Genomic DNA, 21,078 nt, shown 5'->3' with positions numbered 1-21,078 from the left:
GAGAGATGGCTCAGCGGTTAAGAGCACTGACTGCTCTTCCAGAGGTCCTGAGTTCAAATCCCAGCAACCACATGGTGGCTCACAGCCATCTGTAATGATGATCTGATGCCCTCTTCTGGTGTGTCTGAAGACAGCTACAGTGTACTCATATACATAAAATAAATAAATTTTAAAAAAAAAGAAAAGAAATATTGGGCCTTGAACAGAATCTGGAAGCCTAGAATTGAACTCAGCAAAATACTGGGGGAACGTGTAAGTCCACAGAAACTAGGCCTTGACAAACATTTTTCTTTATTGTTTCTCTCTCTCTCTCTCTCTCTCTCTCTCTCTCTCTCTCTCTCTCTCTCTCTCTCATGTGTATGTATGTGTGTGTGTGTGTAGGTGTGTGTGTGTATGTGTGTGTGTAGGTGTGTGTGTAGGTGTGTGTGTATGTGTGTGTAGGTGTGTGTGTGTAGGTATGTGTGTGTGTAGGTGTGTGTGTGTGGTGTGTGTGTGTAGGTGTGTGTGTGTGTAGGTATGTGTGTGTAGGTGTGTGTGTGGTGTGTGTGTAGGTGTGTGTGTGTGTGTAGGTGTGTGTGTGTGTGTGTGTGTGTGTGTGTGTGTAGGTGTGGGGGGGTGATGAGACTGGTTTTGACCTCATATACATCATCCTGGCTCTGCCTCCTGAGTGGTGGGACTAAAGGCGTCTACGACCACACCCAGCCCCATTATCTATCGTATATTTAGTGAATATTCACAAAACAAATCACTGTGCCATTGCTTCCTAAAGAGCTAAAACACAGGCCCAAACGAGAGCACATGTGGACAAACTAGTAAGAGGAGATGTAAATTCAGCATATTGTTATCCTCGTTTTTTTAATTGCAGAAAATAAATCTATTTATAGGCAGTTTTGCTTCAGTGCTAACCTCATACCAAAATTAAAAAGCTCACTAAATAGAACTTCAGTGGGTTGTAGCTAAAGAAATCAAATTTTAATTCTAAGGTACGAAAGGCTTGTTTGACTTTGGGAGTTGGGGGGAGACTTGCTGCTAAGAAACAAATTTCTATTAATAGGAAATCTTCTGGAAATTGTTCTATTAAGAACCTGGCAAAGTCACAAATGTGACAGATGGGATGAAAATTAGGAAGTGTATGCGAGAAGACTTAATGTAAGAGGTTGTATGAAAATCACCCCCATTTCCCTGGTTATAGATTGACAGCTGGTCATCGTAGCTTATAAACTGCTTGACTAATACTTTTTTTTTTAATTTGGTCCATTTTTTTCTATTTCTAGGTTTGATTCTCATAAAGGCTTCTGGTGTCAGTTGCTGGAAGAAGGGAAAACAAAATGTCTTGGGAAGAGTAAAGGAAGAAAATACCCACCAATGGACTCGGATGTAAGTGTGGAACTCGAAAATATAAAGCACGGCAATGATAAACAACAACAATAATAATAATAATAACAATATCACACACAATTTCTTAGGAAAGTGAGTGAGATCAAAATTCAGCTTTTATACGAGCTAGAAGTCAGAGGGTCCCCTCCTGCTTTCTTGTGCACTTTGTGTTACGGAGTTACTTCCTTCACAAGACTCGGGAGGCATTTTGTGGAGCAAGAGCCCTTAGCTGTGGCTCCTCATGAAGAAAGTGACACCACCACCTAACAAGCATTACTGATCCAGCTGGAGGAGGGAGGGAGAAGAAGGAGAAGTGGGGAGAAAGGAAGACAGAAACTGGGTTAAAACTTACTACATTTTATAATATAAATGTATGGAAACTGTCAAACAATTAAAAATGGGATAAGATACAAAATACCGTATTTCAAAGAAAGACAATGGTATTAAAATAATATAAATTACTATAAATAAATAAATACATTCATAAGTAAATAAAGGAAATTAAGAGTGGGAAAAAGGACTAAACAGCTAAGGTTCCTGCCATCTATGCCATATATGGTGGAGAGGGAGAACCAACAGCTTCGAACTCTCCTCTGACATCCCCCGTGCCATGGCATGTGTGCACACGCACACACACACACACACACACACATACACACACACACACACACACACGTACACACACACTAAAGGAAACGCAGTAAGACAGCAGCACCTTAATTAAAATTAAAAGTGTTTTTTGTGTGTTGGCATATCTAGGTTGGTTGTTGATTTTCCATTTACATAATTAATATCTGCGTTACAAGAATGAAAGACAGCAGAGTCTGTGACTATAAATCTGAAAGGCAGGTAACATGAAGAATGATAACCACAGAAGAATGGTAGCCGCTGTGCAGAAATCGCACTACTAAAAATGTCAGCAAGCCACGATAAGAAATATATCAACCAGAAACTGAAAAAACATTTTCTGTTCTCAATGTCAGATGATTCTGTGGAACATGGATAGCGATGTTAAATGCTGATATAATATACTAAGCTTTTAACTTTCAAATGTTAGTGGAACAAGATAATTAACACATCTCTCAATCGTCTAGCACACCAGCACATAACCTAGTCTTTGAGAAATGGACACATTCCTGGTGTTACCCAGTATTTTGTTTTGTCTGCTCAGAACAATGACATGGTGAGCTGCCATTTTCATAGTTTGTGTGCCCTGTATTTTCTTTTATGCTTATTTTGTATACACTAATATTTATTCATAGTACATTTAGAATATACATTTATTATAAGAATCTAACTTGATTATTATAGTTTTTTAGAGCTCAGAAACTTAAATATATGAGTTTTTAATAGTATTTAATATATTATGTTAACTGACAATCCCAAGGTGATCAAAATTTTTCAGTAATCCATATGTATTTGACAAATTTTTTTCCTTCAAGGTTTGGAGGACAATTCACTATGCTGGTCTGATAGCCAGGACCTCAGTGAGATCACAATTAAAGTGTGTTCAGAAGGCATAAGGAAGAGAGGGACCTATTGTTTTCATAAAGAAATTACATTTTAAGAAATCTATTCTGTTTGAGTGACTATCAAAATGTGAAAACAGAATAAACGTTGAGAGGTAATTTCTCTAGTGTTTCAATAAAAATATAAAACATTAATTTTTACATCAAACCTACTTCTGTATATAGTTATTAAGACTAAGCATATCACTAAGACACTAAGGATATCTTAGCCTTTATTTCACTCTGGTCTAACTCTGTATCTAGACAAAACTGAGATACTGTATAAAGTTAGCGCTAGTCTAGGTAAACAAGGAAAACAGGGCTGTAGATGTCAAAAAGGTTACTCTGTAAGCATATGCTAAGTTTAGTTAAAGGAATGAAGTCTGACACTTTGTAAATAGTCTCCAAACTGGAGGCTCCACAGAAGGGTGGAAACACAAGTCTGACTGACAGCAAGCTTTGCCACACAGTGGTCACCTCTTCCACTTCGGACTCCAGACAAAAAAAAGCAGAGTATCCCAGGGTGTGGCCAACACAGTCCACGAGCTTCATTCACATCTCGACCCGTATCTGGTACACAGGGTACTTATTTCAGCAGAATCCACATGCATGGAATATGTTTTAGTAAAATAAAATATGTGTTTCTCCCTCCTTCGCACTCAGAGCAGAGCGTTTCTGTCCAGCTACTACCGAGACCACAACGTGGAGCTCTCGAAGCTGCTGCACAGACTCGGGCAGCCTCTGCCCTCGTGGCTGAGACAGGAGCTGCAGAAAGTGAGATAGCGTGGAGAAAACAACAGGAAATCTATCCATCCGCGTACTGGCACAGACCTCATCCAGAGCTCACAGATGCTACCAAAAAGCTCTCAGACACATACCTCTGCACCACGGAAAACAAGCAAGGCTCTCCCACGTGCCGGCACAAGGATGACTGTGGAGGGTCCCGGCATAAAAAATATCGTTAAGAAGCTCCCAGGCCTGTGGCCTTCCTCTTAGATCTGATTCTTATAGAACAGCAACCAACATAAATTTTAAAACAAAACAAAAAACAGAAACATTGACACAGACCTGTACCATTTCATAGTAATATTTACAGTTCTGTATGTCAGCTGCAGTTGTATTTCTGTAGATTCCTGGAGCACTGTTCGACTGTAAAATGTTTTTTTTACTTGATTCTGTGAAGTATCCTATCACATCACAATGTAGAATTTCAAGTGTGGAAAAAATGCTGTCAGCAAAGGCCATGATTGTGGGAGAGCAGGGACCGGGAGCCGCCTGTGGGCTTTGTCCTCCAAACAGAGTTAAGCAAAGGAGGTGGTTCTCCTTGTACATAGCCCAGTGACCTCTTGCTGATGTAGTTCTGTATTCTGAACTTGCGAGACAGTAAACAGAAACACATATTTACATCAAAATAGCATATGTTAATGGAAGAGTATTGACTAAATTCTCTGAGAGATATGGTGAGCAGATAGATACACCGGAGTACTCTTTGCTTTCTGCTGTAAGCTGCCGGTCTATTCTGGCCACGTCCAGTTGTACCGAAATGCGTGTGGAGCCTTCAGGAAGTGTTCTCTCTGAGTCACAGTGACCTTTAAATGTGCTGAGCAGGGGCTGGAGAAATGGCTCTGTGGTGGGGGGCACTGACTGTTCTTCCAGAGGACCCAGGTTCAAATCCCAGCACCCACATGGCAGCTCACGGCTGCCTCTAACTCCCAAGATCTGACATTCTCACACAGACAAACACTTAGGCAAAACTCCAATGCACCTGAAATAAAGGTTAAAAAAAATTTAAAGTCCTTGTAAATGTGCAGAGTGGCTACTGAACAAATTCTATTAACCGGAAACTAAGGACAGCTCCTTGAGGTGCTTAATTAAAGTACCCAGATTTAAATTATTGCAAAACTGTGTATTTCCAGGTAATCCCAAAGAAAATTGTGTAATGTACAGGCTTGTGTGATGATGGACTTATACACAAATTTTAATCTAATATTTAAAACGATGACTGTGTGTCAGGGTGGAGACAACGGAGCGAGCAGGTGAAGCCCGGTGTTTGAGAACCCCTCACACATAGTCCTCATCCTTGCCCAACAGCAGAGCGTCGTCCACCTTATGACCTATCTAGTAAGAATCACAGGGAGTACAGAGATGAGCATGGCTCTTGAAATATATTTCATTTAAACGGGACACATGGTGAGTCACGGATCCAAGACAAGAGTACAGTAGATCTCACTTTCCTGTGTTAATATAGACTTAATCTTGTTTTGTGATTGATCCATATGTAAATCTATGGAGAACGTTCCTCGCTGGGACTGCATACGGTCCTATAAACTATTCTACAAGGTATATTTAGAAAAACCATATGCACGAAAATCAACAGCCTGAATATTTCTGTCTGTTATTCCAGTGGCCTAGAACGGGCTATTCTTGTAGCTATTTGCCGGTTACAAAACAAGAGTGGAGTAGAGTTAAGTGCCCCACGGCCGCCCCACTCACTACTTTTTCCCTTACATCTTTATTTCCACAATTATCGATTTCTCTATTTAAAGTTTTTCCATCTTTTATGAACTCGAAGAATACAGTGATTTTTTTTAAGCACTTACCAGAAAGAATCGTCTAAACAACCCAATTTTAAGGACCCTGACTGAGAGGCCAAATCAAAATACAGTGAAATGAGTCTTCCCGCTTACTGCTACCAAGCCCAGCAGGACCATCATCCCTCACATCCGTGTCCATTAATTTAAGAAAATTGGCTCAAGGGGGTCATGAGCCCCAGCAGCTCCAGCTGTTAAAGCCTCACTAGTGACGGCGAGTCAGCTCAGGAAGCAAGCGGGGAAAATGAACTGACATATGTCTCCATGTTTGAACCTCTAGATAAATTGGCTACTGACATCCTTTCATGTAGGGAGACAGTGCCTGTGAAATAAATGGCAAAAAAAAAAAAAAAAAAAAAGCACGTATAATGAATCAGAAAAGAGAGAGAGATGGTACCCAGACCTGCTCATTCCCAAGTACATGTCACATGCCGTGTAGAACAGCCGCCTTTGAAAGGGTTTTGGCCACTGGGCATGTCAAAGAGGCATGTCCAAATTCTGGAGGACACCCACATATTTCACACTGTGAGCTCCAGCTGACTATTGTGCTATCCTGAAAGCGACAGAAGTCCAGGGGGAAAGAATGGGAGAGAACACGATTTCAAACTAGCTTTGCATAGAATTCCCCTTTTCATGACTTAAACTACGGGGCTTCCTCAGGAAGAAATGAAACGGTTATTTCAATGTTTATAGCTATAATATTCTTGTCGTTCACATTGAATGAAAATTATTGGGAACATTTTTTTTCCTCTGGGTTTTTTAAAAGAAAAAAAACCCTCTATATAATTCTAGAAGTGGCATGATACCTCATATGTATATCAATAAACTGGCAAGAAAATAGAGGTGTTGGGTGGTGATTTTAGGTAATAAGAGGGTATTTGTTTTGCTGGGGGTGAGGGTGGGAGTGGGTCATGGTCAAGAGTTCAAAGGCACACCATTGTGATTAAAAATGCAGAGGTAAATGAAAAACTTAGCAGGCAATGGGGAATTTCTGTTCTGGTTTTGCCTGCTACGGTTTTGTCTTCTAACAGGACAGAGGAGCAGCTTCTAGGACACTGGCGGGCCCTTTCTCTCCATAGAATTTCAAGAGGTGTGTTTGGTTCACAAAATCATCATCATTATCATCATCATCATCATCATCATCATCATCATCATCATCATCCCTGCAAAAGAACATAAAATGAAGACGGGTTAGATCTGTATCCTCATCCTCCACAAACTTTCTCTCCAAGACACTAGAGTTTCTCACAATCCCTCCCACCCCTGAGTTATTAGTACCTGGATTACAGAATGCTCTTCATTCCAAACATGTCACCCATTCCGGGACCAGTCAGCGATGGGTAATGAACCCATCCATCAGTATTTGAGGTTTAAAATAGCAATAGTAGTGAGTTTCAGGAAGAGCAGCCCTGCAGCCTAGACACACTTACTTAAGCAATGACTCATTAGTGAATGAACACTGAACCAGTGATGACGACATGGATTTTCTTTTTAATTTCAGACTACACTTAGTACCTGAAGTATCTTCTGTCAATGCTAGCAACACTCTTCCCCCATCTTGTGTGTGTGTGTGTGTGTGTGTGTGTGTGTGTGTGTGTGTGTGTGTGTGTGTTCCTCTGGAGAACCCTCCCTAATGGATATAGTAATGAAAGACATAATTAGAATATGCTAAGGGAATATATTTTTCACTTTTTGACACTGTTTATAATTCTTCCTTCTCTAAGAAATCTTTCTAAATAACTTGTTGGCGTGTAGCTGGTTCTGATTTTAATGATTCAACCATCTTTGTGTTTTTAACTCTTAGGGGTTAATCAACAAAAACTCATGGGTTTCTTCATTGCACCTCCAAATCATCAGGTAGCTACCTCAGACAGCCAGGAATCTGTGTAGGAAAATCACATACTCTGTGGTTGACAGTTCTCAAGAAACTATTTCTGTGCTGACTTCGATGTCCAGTGTTTTCACCGACTCTAGACCAAGGCTGGTTCAAGCCTGCACAGCTAGTCCATGAACTTGCCCTTCGGCAGTAAGGGCAAAGGAAAGTGTGGTCAATTTTATCTTAGCTGGCTAAACCAAATTACCTATTGTTTCTGTGTGTGTCTGGAGGCCTTTCTGGGAGAGAGGTTAGTACCTGAGTTAGGGAGTTCAGAAAGTAGACTGTCCTCCCCGTTGCTCCATTGTGGATGACCCTACTGAGAGCCTGAACAAAAGAAAGATGGGGAGCTCTTCTTCTTGCTCCCCTGGCTAACCTGTAACATCTCCTATCTTCCATCTAACCGGGATTTACACCAACACCCCCATGGTTCTCTGGCTTTACCATCAGAATGAATTACAGCAGGGTGTTCAGGTAGTACATGAAGGGACTTCTTAGCAGATACAAACATCTGAGTAATCTTTTACCATGTATTGTAGTGATTAGAATGAGAAATGTCTCCCATAGGCTCTTGTACTTGAGCACTTGGTCCCCAGTGGATGGCGCTGTTTGAGGAGGCTATAGAATCTTGAGGAGGTTGAGATTTGCTGAAGGAAGCATATCACTTGAGGCCAGCTTTAAGAGTTGATCAGTTAAGATGGATGAAGCAAAGAAGTGCAGGCCGACAGGAGCCGGATGTAGATCGCTCCTGAGAGACACAGCCAGAATACAGCAAATACAGAGGCGAATGCCAGCAGCAAACCACTGAACTGAGATCGGGACCCCCGTTGAAGGAATCAGAGAAAGGTCTGAAAGAGCTTGAAGGGGCTTGAGACCCCATATGAACAACAATGCCAAGCAACCAGAGCTTCCAGGGACTAAGCCACTACCTAAAGACTATACATGGACTGACCCTGGACTCTGACCTCATAGGTAGCAATGAATATCCTAGTAAGAGCACCAGTGGAAGGGGAAGCCCTTGGTCCTGCCAAGACTGAACCCCCCAGTGAACGTGATTGTTGGGGGGAGGGCGGTAATGGGGGGAGGATGGGGAGGGGAAGCCCATATAGAAGGGGAGGCGGTGGGGTAAGGGGGATGTTGGCCCGGAAACCGGGAAGGGGAAAAATAATTGAAATGTAAATAAGAAATACTCGTTAATAAAGATAAAAAATTAAAAAAAAATTTAAAAAAAGAGTTGATCAGTTTGTTCTCTGCTTCCTAGTGTAACTGAGGTGTGTTTTCTCATCTTCCTCCTCTGACTCCCTATTGCCAGGCGTCTCCTACCATACTGGGCTCCCCCTCTGGTACTGTAAGCCCAAATAAACTCTTCCTTCTATTAAGTTGGTCTTTTGGTCAGGCTGGAGAGATGGCTCAGTGGTTAAGAGCACTGACTGCTCTCCCAGAGGTCCTGAGTTCAATTCCCAGCAACCACATGGTAACTCACAACCATCTGTAATAGATATCTCATGCCCTCTTCTGGTGTTTCAGAAAACAGCAACAGTGTAGTCATATCCAATAAATGAATAAATAAACCTTTAACAAAAAGAAAGTTGCAGGGGTTGGGGATTTAGCTCAGTGGTAAATGAGGCAAGCGCAAGGCCCTGGGTTCGGTCCCCAGCTCCGGAAAAAAGAAAAAGAAAAGAAAAGAAAAGAAAGTTGCTTTTGGTCTTCAATTTGATCCAGCAACAGAAAAGAAACTATTATGTAGTTATGCATTATATTATATCTATTACATACATATGTTATGTATCAGTTCTGTTTCTCTGAAGAGAAATATATATATATATACATATATATATATATATAATATATACAGTGTAGCATTAATTCTATCTCCAGGAAAATTCTACAGAGTATCTTATAAAGTGTAGCCCAGTGTATCTAAGAAGAAGAGACAATTCTTGCCAGTACGACCACTGGTTCCTTCCATGTATTCTTACCAATGTTTGTCCATGAGAATCCTCTATATATTCAGTATTCCTCATAAATGGTCATTGCATTCATGCATTCATTCCTTCATATAGTAAGGATATGTTTAACTTTTCCTAACACTTCCATTAATCCTGCAACTACCCTGATCTTTGAGCATCTCTCATCCTCATGTCTATTGCCAGGAAAAACAAACACACAGATTTGTTACCACTGAAATTGGAACTGACTACATGCCAACCATTTACTTGGGCAGATTGCTTGGAGAAGGGGGAATCATGAACAATATTGATAAATAAGAAGAGACATTCACATGCAAAATTCCAGGCAAATATCATGTTTACTATTATGTTAGGATTCTCCAGGGAAATAGCACAGTGAGCAGAGAGAGTTCTCAGAAAGAAACTACGCTTCCACTGCCTCTCTACAAGGTTGGTGGATGATTAAAACTTCACTGGTTGTGCAGAAGTTGGAGTATTGCTGATCTAGAGCTCAATTACAGTTGTCCTTGGCTATGTTCAGCCCCCTAACAGGCATTCCTTGTCCACTACTGTGTCTGACCTAGCATCCTGTGGCCTAACTGGTAAAACACCTTTTGGAACATATTGACAAAACTCTAGCTTCCACCAAGCAAAGGTTAAGAGTGTCATTAGATGACATTTGGTGCCTACAGCTGAGATGTCCCCTTACCTATAACCACCTACTTAATGTTTCCACAGTGTGTTTTAACATGCCTTGATTGTTGACTTTCTTCCTTCCATTACCAGAACGGAGCATGGAATTCAGAGTAAACTTAGTCTGTATTTCCAAGCTATGTGCACGCACATGTGGTTTCAGAATAAACTATCTCTGACCCACTTTTATGTGAGAGTTGAAGGTATGGCTGTAGACTAGGGCCAAAGAGTGGATTAGAAACTGAAGGAAAGCCCCTCCAGAGACTGCCCCACCTAAAGATCCATCCTATCTGCTGACAACAAACCCAAACACGATTTTTGATGCCAAGAAGTGCATGCTGACAAGAGCCTGGTATAGCTGTCCCCTGAGAGGCTCTGCCACAGACGGTCCAAATAGATGTGGATGCTCACAGCCAAACACTGGACTGAGCATGTGGACCCCAATGGAGAAGTTAGGGCAAGGACTGTAGGAGCTGAAGGAGTTTGTAACCCCACAGAAAGAACAACAATATCAACCAACCAGACCCCCCCCCAGAGCTCCCAGGGACTAAACCACCAACCAGAGAGTACACAGGGGGGTACCCATCCATAGCTCCAGCTAGATATGTAGCAGAGGATGGCCTTGTCTGATATCACTGGGAGGGGAGTCCCTTGATCCTATGGAGGCTTGATAACCCAGGATAGGGGAACGCTAGGCCACTGAGGCAGGAGTGGGTAGGCAGGTAAGAGAGCACCCTCACAGAGGCAGGGAGAGGGAAGAGGGGATAGGGAGCTTGTGGAGGGAAAACTGGGAAGGGGGGTCACATTTGAAATGTAAATAAATAAAATAACCAATAAAAAAGAAAGATAAAGAAAATGATTTGGTCAGTGAAGCCTCCACTGGGCAAGCATGAGAACCTAAGTTCAGCCTCCAGCACCCACATAAAAGTGAGGGATAGCAATGTTCTTGGTAACCCTAATGCTGGAGAAGGCAGAGATAGGAGGATCCATGAAACTCATCCACCAACCAGTCAGCAAAACTGTACTCCAAGTTCAATGGGAGATTTTGTCTCAAAAAATAACATAGATACTGAGGAAAACATCCAATATTTACCCCTGGCCTCCATCGACATACATCCATACACACACACACACACACACACACACACACACACACACACACGCACGCACGCACACACGCACACACACACACACGCTGTGGAAATCTCAAAACGCACTGACTTTATGATAGTTTTTACATGGGACTCTCTCAACATTAAGTTTCTTGGTTATGAGAGAATACATTAAGTAAAGGAAATGGCCGATGTCTACATTTCTGCTGTCAAAAGTCTTCTGTAGTGGTGAATTAGTTAGACCGCTTTAGCTCCCGGTGGGTCACGAGCGTGCGCTGCACCTGCCCAAGAGCTCTCAGGATTCACAAATGAAAGACACATGCATGCCAGCTAATTTTGATATGCCTTGACTAGCTCAACGACGGGGCACTTCTAAACCTCTCCACAGCTAGCAAACACTCCCCTCCGGTATTCCTGAGTTAACATCTTTTAAAATCTGTATTTCATCTGGGAAGTGGCCCCTAGGACCACTTTCCCATATTTTTACATGCTGGCATGCTGGGCTTTTAAGTTTCATCTTTCTGCTTCCCTGTCCTCTCCCTCTCTCTCTCTCTCTCTCTCTCTCTCTCTCTCTCTCTCTCTCTCTCTCCCCCCCCACCCCCCCGGTCCTGTGCACATGTGCTGTAAAGGTCCCACCTCCATCTCCCAGCCCAGCAATTCTATACAGCAATGCTTTATTACCAATGAAAGCCAATTGGGGGCAGGGACCCTTAGGTCTGAAAGCTTGGCTTTAGGGGCCAAATTAAGGCAAAGCATCAGAACTAATTCCCAACAGTCTTCTGTGACAATCAACAACTAAAAGGGCAAGCTGACTTTGCTCTTACACAAAGTTAGGCATGGCTCACACAGCTAGACCACAGGACACTCGTCCTCATCTTCTTTTTCTGACCCTAAAGTTTACTTTCTTTTAAGTTTCAAATGTTGCTAGAGATTTTAAAGCAAAAGCTGGACTCCTGTGGTACTCATAGTCTCAACTCTACTACCCGTCCCCATATATCAATTAAAGGGACCATAGGAACAGTTCAGTCGAAGTGCGAGCACGCTGGCAAGTGGGAGAGACAAAGGTGGTATCCAAGTTCATCTTTAGGGTGCTGGCACGAAGTTTAGGTTTGAATAAAGAAGGAACTGGAGTGCAAGTAAGATGGGGACAGAAGGTGTGTCCTGAGCAGGTGTGGTCCTCGCTGGTCACTGTCTCCCTTCCGCTTCTGTAGTGGAGTTCTGGGTGGCAATGTGGCCAGACATTGAGAACTACAGAGAATTGAGCGTAGGAACCCTTCTCCATCGGTGGACATCAAAAGGTTGAGCAACCCACCATGTTGACCCAAAATACCCAAGGTTAGAAATATGAAACCCACACCCTGCCTGCCAAGGGCAGAGGCTATTGACTGTCGTGAGAATAGGCTGTGGGAAAAATTTGTCCCAAACTCTCAAATCAAAACGTCTCATTTGATAGGGCGGGAGACACAGCTCAGCAGTTGAGAACCTTTGCTGTTCTTGCAAAGGACCCACGTTCAGGTCCTGACACCCCCATCTGGTAGCTCACTACTGAAGCTGGAGCCTGATGTCCACAGGAACCAGCACTCACACGTATACACACACAGACATACGCTTATACATATTTCTTCCTCCAGGTGAGGATCAGGGATATGCCAAGCCTTCTTCTGGTCCAAATACAAGTGTTTATGACTAATTGACCAAAGTGTGAAAAAACTAGCAACTGCAGCTTCCTTTACCCCAAGGATTGGAATATGAGATGACTCCCTACAAAGACCTAGCAAGACTCGCCAACCCCTCGTGTTGTAGAATCATGGTTCCGTGTCAGTGCATAGATGGTGCTGTTCCAACACAGTAAGCACATCCATGTGTGTCTGTGTGTCTGTCTGTCTTTTCTTCATCCCCCTCATTAGCTCTGTCAGGTTTCCAGGACCAAGGCATGCACTCGTACATATAATTAATAATTATAATTAATAATTTATAAATAAGCCATTATTTTAAAATAAAAGAACTAGCTTGACAAGCAGCACCTGCACCAGCTGGCCCCAGTTAATGACAACTCTGCAGAGGACCCAGGATGTCCAGGGACGCCATAATCTTTCATCTCCGATCATTATTTTTTCCATAGGATCCCTGGATGCAGCCAAGAGTAGGGGAACACACCCTTAAGCTTTCAAGTTGACACTCGAGCTACAAAGTCAGTTTTAATGACGATGAGAAAAGGATTTTATGAATTGTGCCTGTTACGGGAGATCAGGAAGCCCCCCAAGGGCTGGCTTCCAACAGCCACTGGGCAATATCCACCTGATTCATGTTTGTAATGAACGTCCCATCGCTAGGGAGAGATTTGCTAAGCACTGTTCCACTGGGCAGGTAAAAGTGCTACCTGAACAGACCCTTTATCTGCAGCTGTGAACCCAGAAACCACCGAATTGTCAATTCACACACATGAGCCGGGCACTCTGGGGAGAGCTAAAACACTGTGTCGGAGAAAGTCATTTAGAACAAGGCACACCAACTTTCCCTGAAACAAAGCAGGGCTTTTGAAGGCGGGGGGCACCTAAGCAAACCCAAACCATGTTCCACACATTGCTAAAAAGCAATTCTATTCTGCCAGTTTTTTTAAGGTCTATTTCTAAGGAATATCATTTTGTTCAATCCCTACGAGCTATTAGCAAAATTGCCCAGGACAATCTCCCATACAATGCCAAATCTTTTCACCCTTTTTGAATTAGCAGCACAGTGAAAATGGCTCGCCGTCCTTAATAAAAGATGCTTTTGCATTCCCCGGGATGGCTAGTCACAGCTAATCTTTGCCTTCAAATGGGCAGACCCTAAATAAGAAAGAACTCTTCGACGCTGCGGGCTATGTTCCTTCATGGATGCAAAAACTCTCCTGTGGCCTTTGAAGATATATTGGCTGCACACTTGAAAATGTTTCCGTTAAATCAGGGAACACTGCTGTAGTCCATAGATAACAATGATTTCCAGTCTGGCTTACAAGCTTTGCCTAGGCAACACCGTTCAATTCCTTAGTCACCGCGTTGAATTTAGGGATGAGATGTTCTATTAGTTACATTTCCCCTTGCTGTAACAAAATACCCGACAGAATGAACGTAAGGAATAAAGGATTTATTTGGGTTCATGGTATGGCCTCTTGAGCTGGGGAGAGAAAGCAACAAGAGCATGAGGAAGCTGGTCACGAGGTACATACAGGCAGGAAGCAGAGAAACGAAAGCTGGGGCTCACTCGCTCCCCGCCTTCTGTTCAGTCTAAGATCCCAGCCCATGGATTGGTGGCACCTACAGCGAAGGACTGACCTCCTTCCTCAGTCAAACCAGCCTAGAAACTCCCTCATAAGCATATCCACGGCTTTGTCTCTAGAGTGGACTGAGTGTCTGTGAAGTTGACAGTCAGCACTGTCAACCATGGCGCCCTGCTCTAAGATTGCAAGTCTTCAAAGAACGAGTCATTTACCTGGGCTTCCAAATACAGCAAGATCACCAGTGCCCAGCAGTGACTGGAAAATGGCTCTTGCCAGTGTTCAGATTCTAGGGCCTAAAGAATGGTGAGAGTTCCTGGGGATGGCACGTGACTGTAGCACAAAGGGATGCTCAGGGACTTACAGCAAAGCCTTGATGTGAGGCTTTCGCTGAGGCAGATCTTGAGCTCTTAATTTCCTGTACAGAACGGCAAGCTGCTTTGAGAAGGCTTCTGGACCTTCTGACAGACGCCTCTATTTGTGGGCTGCCTAATTTAACAAAAGTGTTTAATGTGGTGATAAGGAATCAGACTGGAGGTTCTTGCTCAGTTGTCATATTAAGCCCCACACCCTTTAAATAAAATAATTCATAATAAAGTTATCAAAATGACCGAACAATCACGTCTGCCTTTCCAGTAATGCTGTTTACCAAAACATCTCTTAAAGTCACAAAGGTCTGCCTGTTTCCTTCTACAAATGAAAAACAGGAGCTTGAAAATGAAAGATTACTTTACAAGGCTCAAAGTAACAGAGTTGAGCATGTAAGCTCTAACTTACCACAGAGTAAACGTCCTCCTGCCCTCACCCCCAGCGTCCATGAGGACTGTGAGCTTTGAGCCTGACCACCACATTCGAGGCCCACTTTGACCTCAATGCCTCAACCTAGTCCCCTATTGAATGAAGACAACACTTTTGCAAATCTCATCTTATTTTTAAAGATTCCTATTATGTGTATGCATGTTTATGTGTGTTCAGAAAACCCTGTTGAGGGCAGTGAGGCCGTGAGAGGCATTTGCAGGATGCATGGCTATTCTATGAGCACTGAACTCTGGTCCTCATCATTGAACAGCAAGCGCTCTCTTGACTGCTGAGCCATCTGTCGTGAGTTCTGAATTGCAGGAACTTTCTATTCTTTACTACTTGTTTACATAAACTCCCATACAAATAAAAGAGGGTTTAAACTAGAGGAATGCGAAAGTACATGCATAGTCTCCAACACCAGTTCTAATTCTACTTGGTTTTCCATAAATTTCTGAGACAAAAACCGACTGGAACTCGTATAATTGAAGACCATCCAAAGTCTTGCTCTTACTTTAGTAAAGAGGAATATTAAGATTTTCTAGGGACTGGAGATGTAGTTCAGGTGGTAGAGTGCTAGCATGTATGAAGCCATTGGGTATGTATGACTAACAGCACACATACCTGTGTATAGCATGAAGACACATGGCTGTTATTCCAATAATTGGGAGAGCGAGGAGAAAGAACAGAAGTTCAAACATTCAAGTCAGCCTCAGTTACTTGGCAAGTTTAAGCTACCCTGGGATATAGGAGACCACATCTTATAAGATAGATAGATAGATAGATAGATAGATAGATAGATAGATAGATAGATAGATAGATAGATAGATAGATAGGCAGGCAGGCAGGCAGGCAGACAGACAGACAGACAAATAGATTTAATTTAAGAAATGAAATAGAATTAATCAGTAAAATCACTCTAATCCTTGGTTTCTGGCCAAAAAGAAAGAAAATGAAATCTAATTTTCTAATTCAAAACAGTGATCATCTGTTCTAATTATAAATATTGAGTAATAGGAATCAGGGCCAAGGTTGGCCATTTCTGTGAAATTACTTCGATTATAAAATCGGGGCTTGGGGAAGGCATTTCCCCAGTGAGTGAAGAAAATTTTGGCGGAGATACAGCCAAGATTTGGGCAAAGTCAAGCATCGCCGGTTGTGCTGCAACGGAAATCCCTCCTACTTTCCTTATGCGCTCCATATGCAGATTTTTGTCATTTCTCACCCTGGCTTTCCCATCTGAACAAGAAGCATTGACTTGAGCATGCAGCATACAAGCAGTGCTGGCATGGTAAGATGAAGAGGGTGCCACACCGCCCTCTGGTGGGCCAGACAGAAACATCACTCCAATAGTTGTCCATTTAGATACACTTCACATGAACAACGAATTAACAATACTTCAGACAGTATCAGATGAATTAAAGCTGCTACTTCAACTTATCATGCGTGACGGCTATTCTTGGTTATTAGCCTGACCTTGAATCAACTAAAATCCTGACTGGGCATGTGCGTGGGGAATTTTTTTTTTCTTAATTAAATTGTTTAAAGTGGGATGACATACTTCTAGTCCAAATCTTTGAGGCAGGAAGATCCATCTTAAATCCAGATCCTTTGAGGTGGGACCATCTGCCTTTAATCTGGGGCCATGCCTTCTGCTGACAGCTTCTATAAAGGACATAAAGGAAGCTTGCTCTCTCTTCCTCTGCCTGTTCTCGCTCTTCCTAGTAAATCCATCCTTTCACCAGCAGTAGACCCTACTTTGGGATTCTGGCATATAGTGCAGAAAAGCTGACACACCCAGACTCATGGACTGAACAACTGCTGGGTTCTTGGACCTTCCATTGGTAGACAGCCATTGTTGGACTAGGTGGACCACAGGCTGTAAACCAATGTAATGCACAATGCTTTGGAGTGCTTGCTGCTCTTACAGAGGACCTGAGTTTGGTTCCCAACACCCTTTGTAATCCTACCTCCAGGGAATGTGAAACCCCCCCTCTAGCCTTTACACTCGTATGCACAAACACACATGCAAGCACACACATAGACATAATTAAAAATAAAATAAAACCTCACAAGAGAAAGGCCTGTTGGGTTTTCATTTTATTTGTAGGCTCTGCTGTGAGGTTGTTGCTTTATAATAAAGATTTCTAGAACTCATTATTTTCTAAACTCACTCATTATTTTATAAAACAAAGTTCATGGGGAAGGCTGGCAGAGCCATTGGGAATGCTGGCACCTTCGTGTCATTATTCATAATAAATCACATCAATAAATTTCATGCACGATAATACATCAATGTATTTAATTCAAATTTTCTAGGGGGTTTACACACATGACTAAACAATAGGACAACAGCACCACCTAGTGGCTCTCTAAGATTAACACATTTCCTCAGTCCATCCCACCGTTCTGCACAGCTATAATCCTTAAGAACTAGTGTGGTTCAATGTATCTGGGGAATGGGCTAGCAGAGTAAATGTCTCAGGAAGCTTCTATAATGTATATTGTGATGAACAACAAAAACCAGCAGAATTTTTAACAAGTGACAGCTAAATTTCCAAATGATTTTATGAAACCATTAAGTAGTTTACAAATATCAAAAGACAAATATTCCAGAAAACATGATCTTCCATTTAATAAGCTATATTAAAGGTTACATAAATAGTATTTGTGCATACATGAACGCAGACAAAAAAGGAAAAAAAAGAGTTCTTGTAAAAAGCCTCACATGTCATCTGGAAACGGTAAAGAAGAAAAAAACAAGTTTCTGAGATGTTAAATGTTTAATAGAGCACATGTATAGCCCAAATATGTATGTGAAATTATACAGGCAAGTTCATTCTTAAAGTGATGCAATTAATCAACTAATTTCTGCTCAGACAACCTAAGCAATTCCAGTTTTTATGGAGAGGCCATAGCAGATGCCGTTGATGTTGTTGACCTCATAGTGGAGATGGTTGTTGTCCCCAGATCCCAAATGTTTACTCAGGAACTCCAGCTCCCACATTCTTCTAAAACACACTGTCGCCTCCAGTTTGATTGATACTCTCACCTCTTTCCATCCCTTTCTGACTGCCTTAAATTCACTAAGAAATCCATCTGGCACTGCCCTCGCACAAGCCCCTCCTGTCGCTCACCTTCTTCCTAGAGCCACCCGCCAGCTGCACGCTTGAACACAATCAAGCAGGACTTGAATTTCAATTTGTTCCAAGCATTCAAATAAACTCCCAGTAAATCCAAGACGTCTGCTACATGTCTAAGTCTATGGACATTATCTTCTAATTCTTCCCCCTCAAATTTCCAAGTCTCCTTTATTCTAACTAGAAGTTGATGGCATTCTTTTCTATTTCCCTGGGGGAAAAAAATCAACCCGATAGAAGAGTACATCAGAAGTTTGCACCATCACTTCCAACAGCCAACCACCACCTGCTCCCACCCATGTTTCTGTGGAGTTCTTAGCTGTTACCTTAGAGCAATGGTTCTCAACCTTCCGGCTAACCCCCGGCCTTTGTGCACCAGCTGCAGTGCATCCAAACTTCCCATCTCCACCAGAGCCCCACGTACACAGCCTCCATTGCGCTTGATCTCACCTGCGTCGCCAGGTAGAGCCCCATTTCTTTCCACTCTGGAGCATCCCTTCTCAGGATTTCCCAAATCCTGCAACTGTTCTTTGAAAGACCCCAAATGTCCTGTGTAGGACTGACTCAAATGGTCACTTCTCAGACGTCATGTTGAGTGTACCTTTAACAACGGACTGCTCTCCTCTTTGAAAACTTCGGGATTCAACATTTCACTGGCTTTTCTCCCCACCCAGGTCTAGTCTCAATCCCCACTTAAAGTCCCTCCCCGTAAACTGCTTTTAGACTACTGTGAGGCATGCTCAGTGCTTACCCACTCCCGATAGTTCCTTATTGGTTTCTTCGGCCCAGACCTCTCCCCAGGCTTCATACACATTTGGACTCCGTAACAGCTGCACTGAGCTATGACTGCCTTTCCTCTGCAGCTCCCCAACACTGGCTGTTGCCTTCTCTTTTTAGACTCGTCGTTCTAACTGGCTTTAAGTGGAATTCTTGATCATAGATGACCCTGAGCCTTTCCCTATGCACTTATTAATCTTTGTTAATTGATGTTAAGAAATGTCTATCCAGGCGAGAAGTTGCTGGAATCTAGTGGAAGAAGAACCAAGGCTTCCTAAACTGGAATACATTCATATTATTCTGCACATTAAAGTAATAATTTCCTGTGCAATAGGATCCTATTGTAAGATCACAATGGTGGAAAGCTGCTTAGGTTCAATCTTAATGTCCACAGTGTTCATTCACATGAAAACAAGCTTCAGGCTATTTTCTGACTACGGTCTCTCCCGTGGAAGTCAGCCTTCATTTAAGAAATGGCTAACCAAATACTAATTATGGTTTTCTGAGTATTACCAGTCTTCCCCGCTAAAACCGAAAAGGGAAAGACACACACGAGAGGGAAGGAGCACAGCTGAAGGAGTGCTCTACGGTGAGACGTTCAGTCCACGCCAATGCAGAAGACAAATAATGCCCTGCACACTCGCTCAGGGCAAGGGCTCCTCCTCCTTTTATTTTACCCTCAGTACGTGAAAAACAGAGCTTCCATTACAAGCGATCTCCAATTCTTCTACCCCCACTCTCTCAAGTGGATTCTAAGACTCTAAGCCTTGGCATGACGGTGATGATAGTCACTGGATTTAAACTCAAACCTTCAGTGATTAGAAGTGTCATCTCTGTCTCAAATTCAGAGTAGAGATGGGCAGTCACTAAGGTAGTACTTGCCTTAAAAGCAACAAGATAGGCCGTAAAACGATGACTGCATTTCTGTTAAACTTCAATTCTGAAGTTTTGGACTTGCAGAAAAAAAATTGCCAAACTGGCACAGAATGTGGGTTTTCTCTAATTGTTAATCTAAAGGAATTAGATAAGCAGCTTTATCTGATTTTTTTCCTCGTGGCCAGATTATAGCAGACTTTGAGGTATAGCACCACAGAGACAGAAACACCTTATTTTCACCCTACTGCATCAGAGTGCTCACCATAATCATGATCTAGCATTCACACTTGTTTGATTTTTATTTTCACCTGATACTTCTCACTCACATTTTTATTACTCGGAACAGGCAGTGTCTATTACTTTCCAGCACCATTAACTTATACATTCTCCTCTGTGCTGCTTGTATTGACTTGACACAAACTAGGGCATCTAAGCAGAGGGAACCTTGCTGGACCCAATGCCTCCATTGCTTTGGCCTGTTGGCTTGGCTGTGGGGCATTTTCTTGATTATCCATTGATCCGGGAGGGTCCAGAACAGCGCAGCCAGAGCCACACCTGAGCAGGTTAGTCCTGGGCTGTGTAAGAAGGAAAGCTGAGTAAACCAAGAGCAAGCCAATAAAGCAGCACTCCTCCATGGTCTCTGCTTCAGTTCCTGCTTCCAGGGTCCTGCTTGGAGTTACTGCCTTAGCTTCCCTCAGTGCTGAACTATGATATGGAAATGTAAGCTATAGCCTTCCCTCTCCAAGATGCATTTGATGATGTTGTATCACAGCAACAAAAACCAGACTAGGATATCCTCCTTTCTTTACCCTGTACCTTGAAATCAAGACATGAAACACAACACAAGACGAAATTGGTGCTGCAGTTCAGGAGAGGGATTAACGTCCACCTTCTGAAGAAAATAACTTTTGCTGTTGCTGTTTTCCCCTGTGGTGCTGGAGATTGTACACAGGGCCTCACAATTACCAGGCAAACACTCCATCACTAAGTTACATTCCTAGCCCCCTACCCCGAACGTTTTAAACTAAAATTAAAAAAGAGTGATTTGAGATAGGGTCTCATGTACCCTAAATTATCCATAAACTTAATAAGTTGCCCTGGAAGGCACTAACCTGAAAGCCACTAGAG

At 42.6% G+C, this 21,078-nt stretch overlaps 1 protein-coding gene across 4 annotated transcripts in view; it reads left to right on the top strand.

Annotated features, from left to right (window-relative positions):
* Ndst3 (N-deacetylase and N-sulfotransferase 3) overlaps positions 1 to 6,316 on the top strand; it is a 181,956-nt gene extending 175,640 nt beyond the window's left edge. For 2 of the 4 annotated variants that reach the window (XM_087620543.1, XM_087620552.1), the window contains exons 13-14: positions 1,275 to 1,377; positions 3,549 to 6,316. In XM_087620543.1, the coding sequence (XP_087476669.1) occupies positions 1,275 to 1,377; positions 3,549 to 3,668 (223 nt within the window). In that variant the 3' untranslated portion in view covers positions 3,669 to 6,316. 4 annotated transcript variants of the gene reach the window in all.
* Positions 6,317 to 21,078: the final 14,762 nt, after the last annotated feature.

This window comes from Rattus norvegicus, chromosome 2, assembly GCF_021556685.1.
Source record: "Rattus norvegicus strain SHRSP/BbbUtx chromosome 2, alternate assembly SHRSP_T2T, whole genome shotgun sequence".
NCBI classification, from domain to species: Eukaryota; Metazoa; Chordata; class Mammalia; order Rodentia; family Muridae; genus Rattus; species Rattus norvegicus.
Note: the sequence above shows the minus strand (reverse complement) of the source record. Positions and strands in the feature narration are given on the sequence as shown.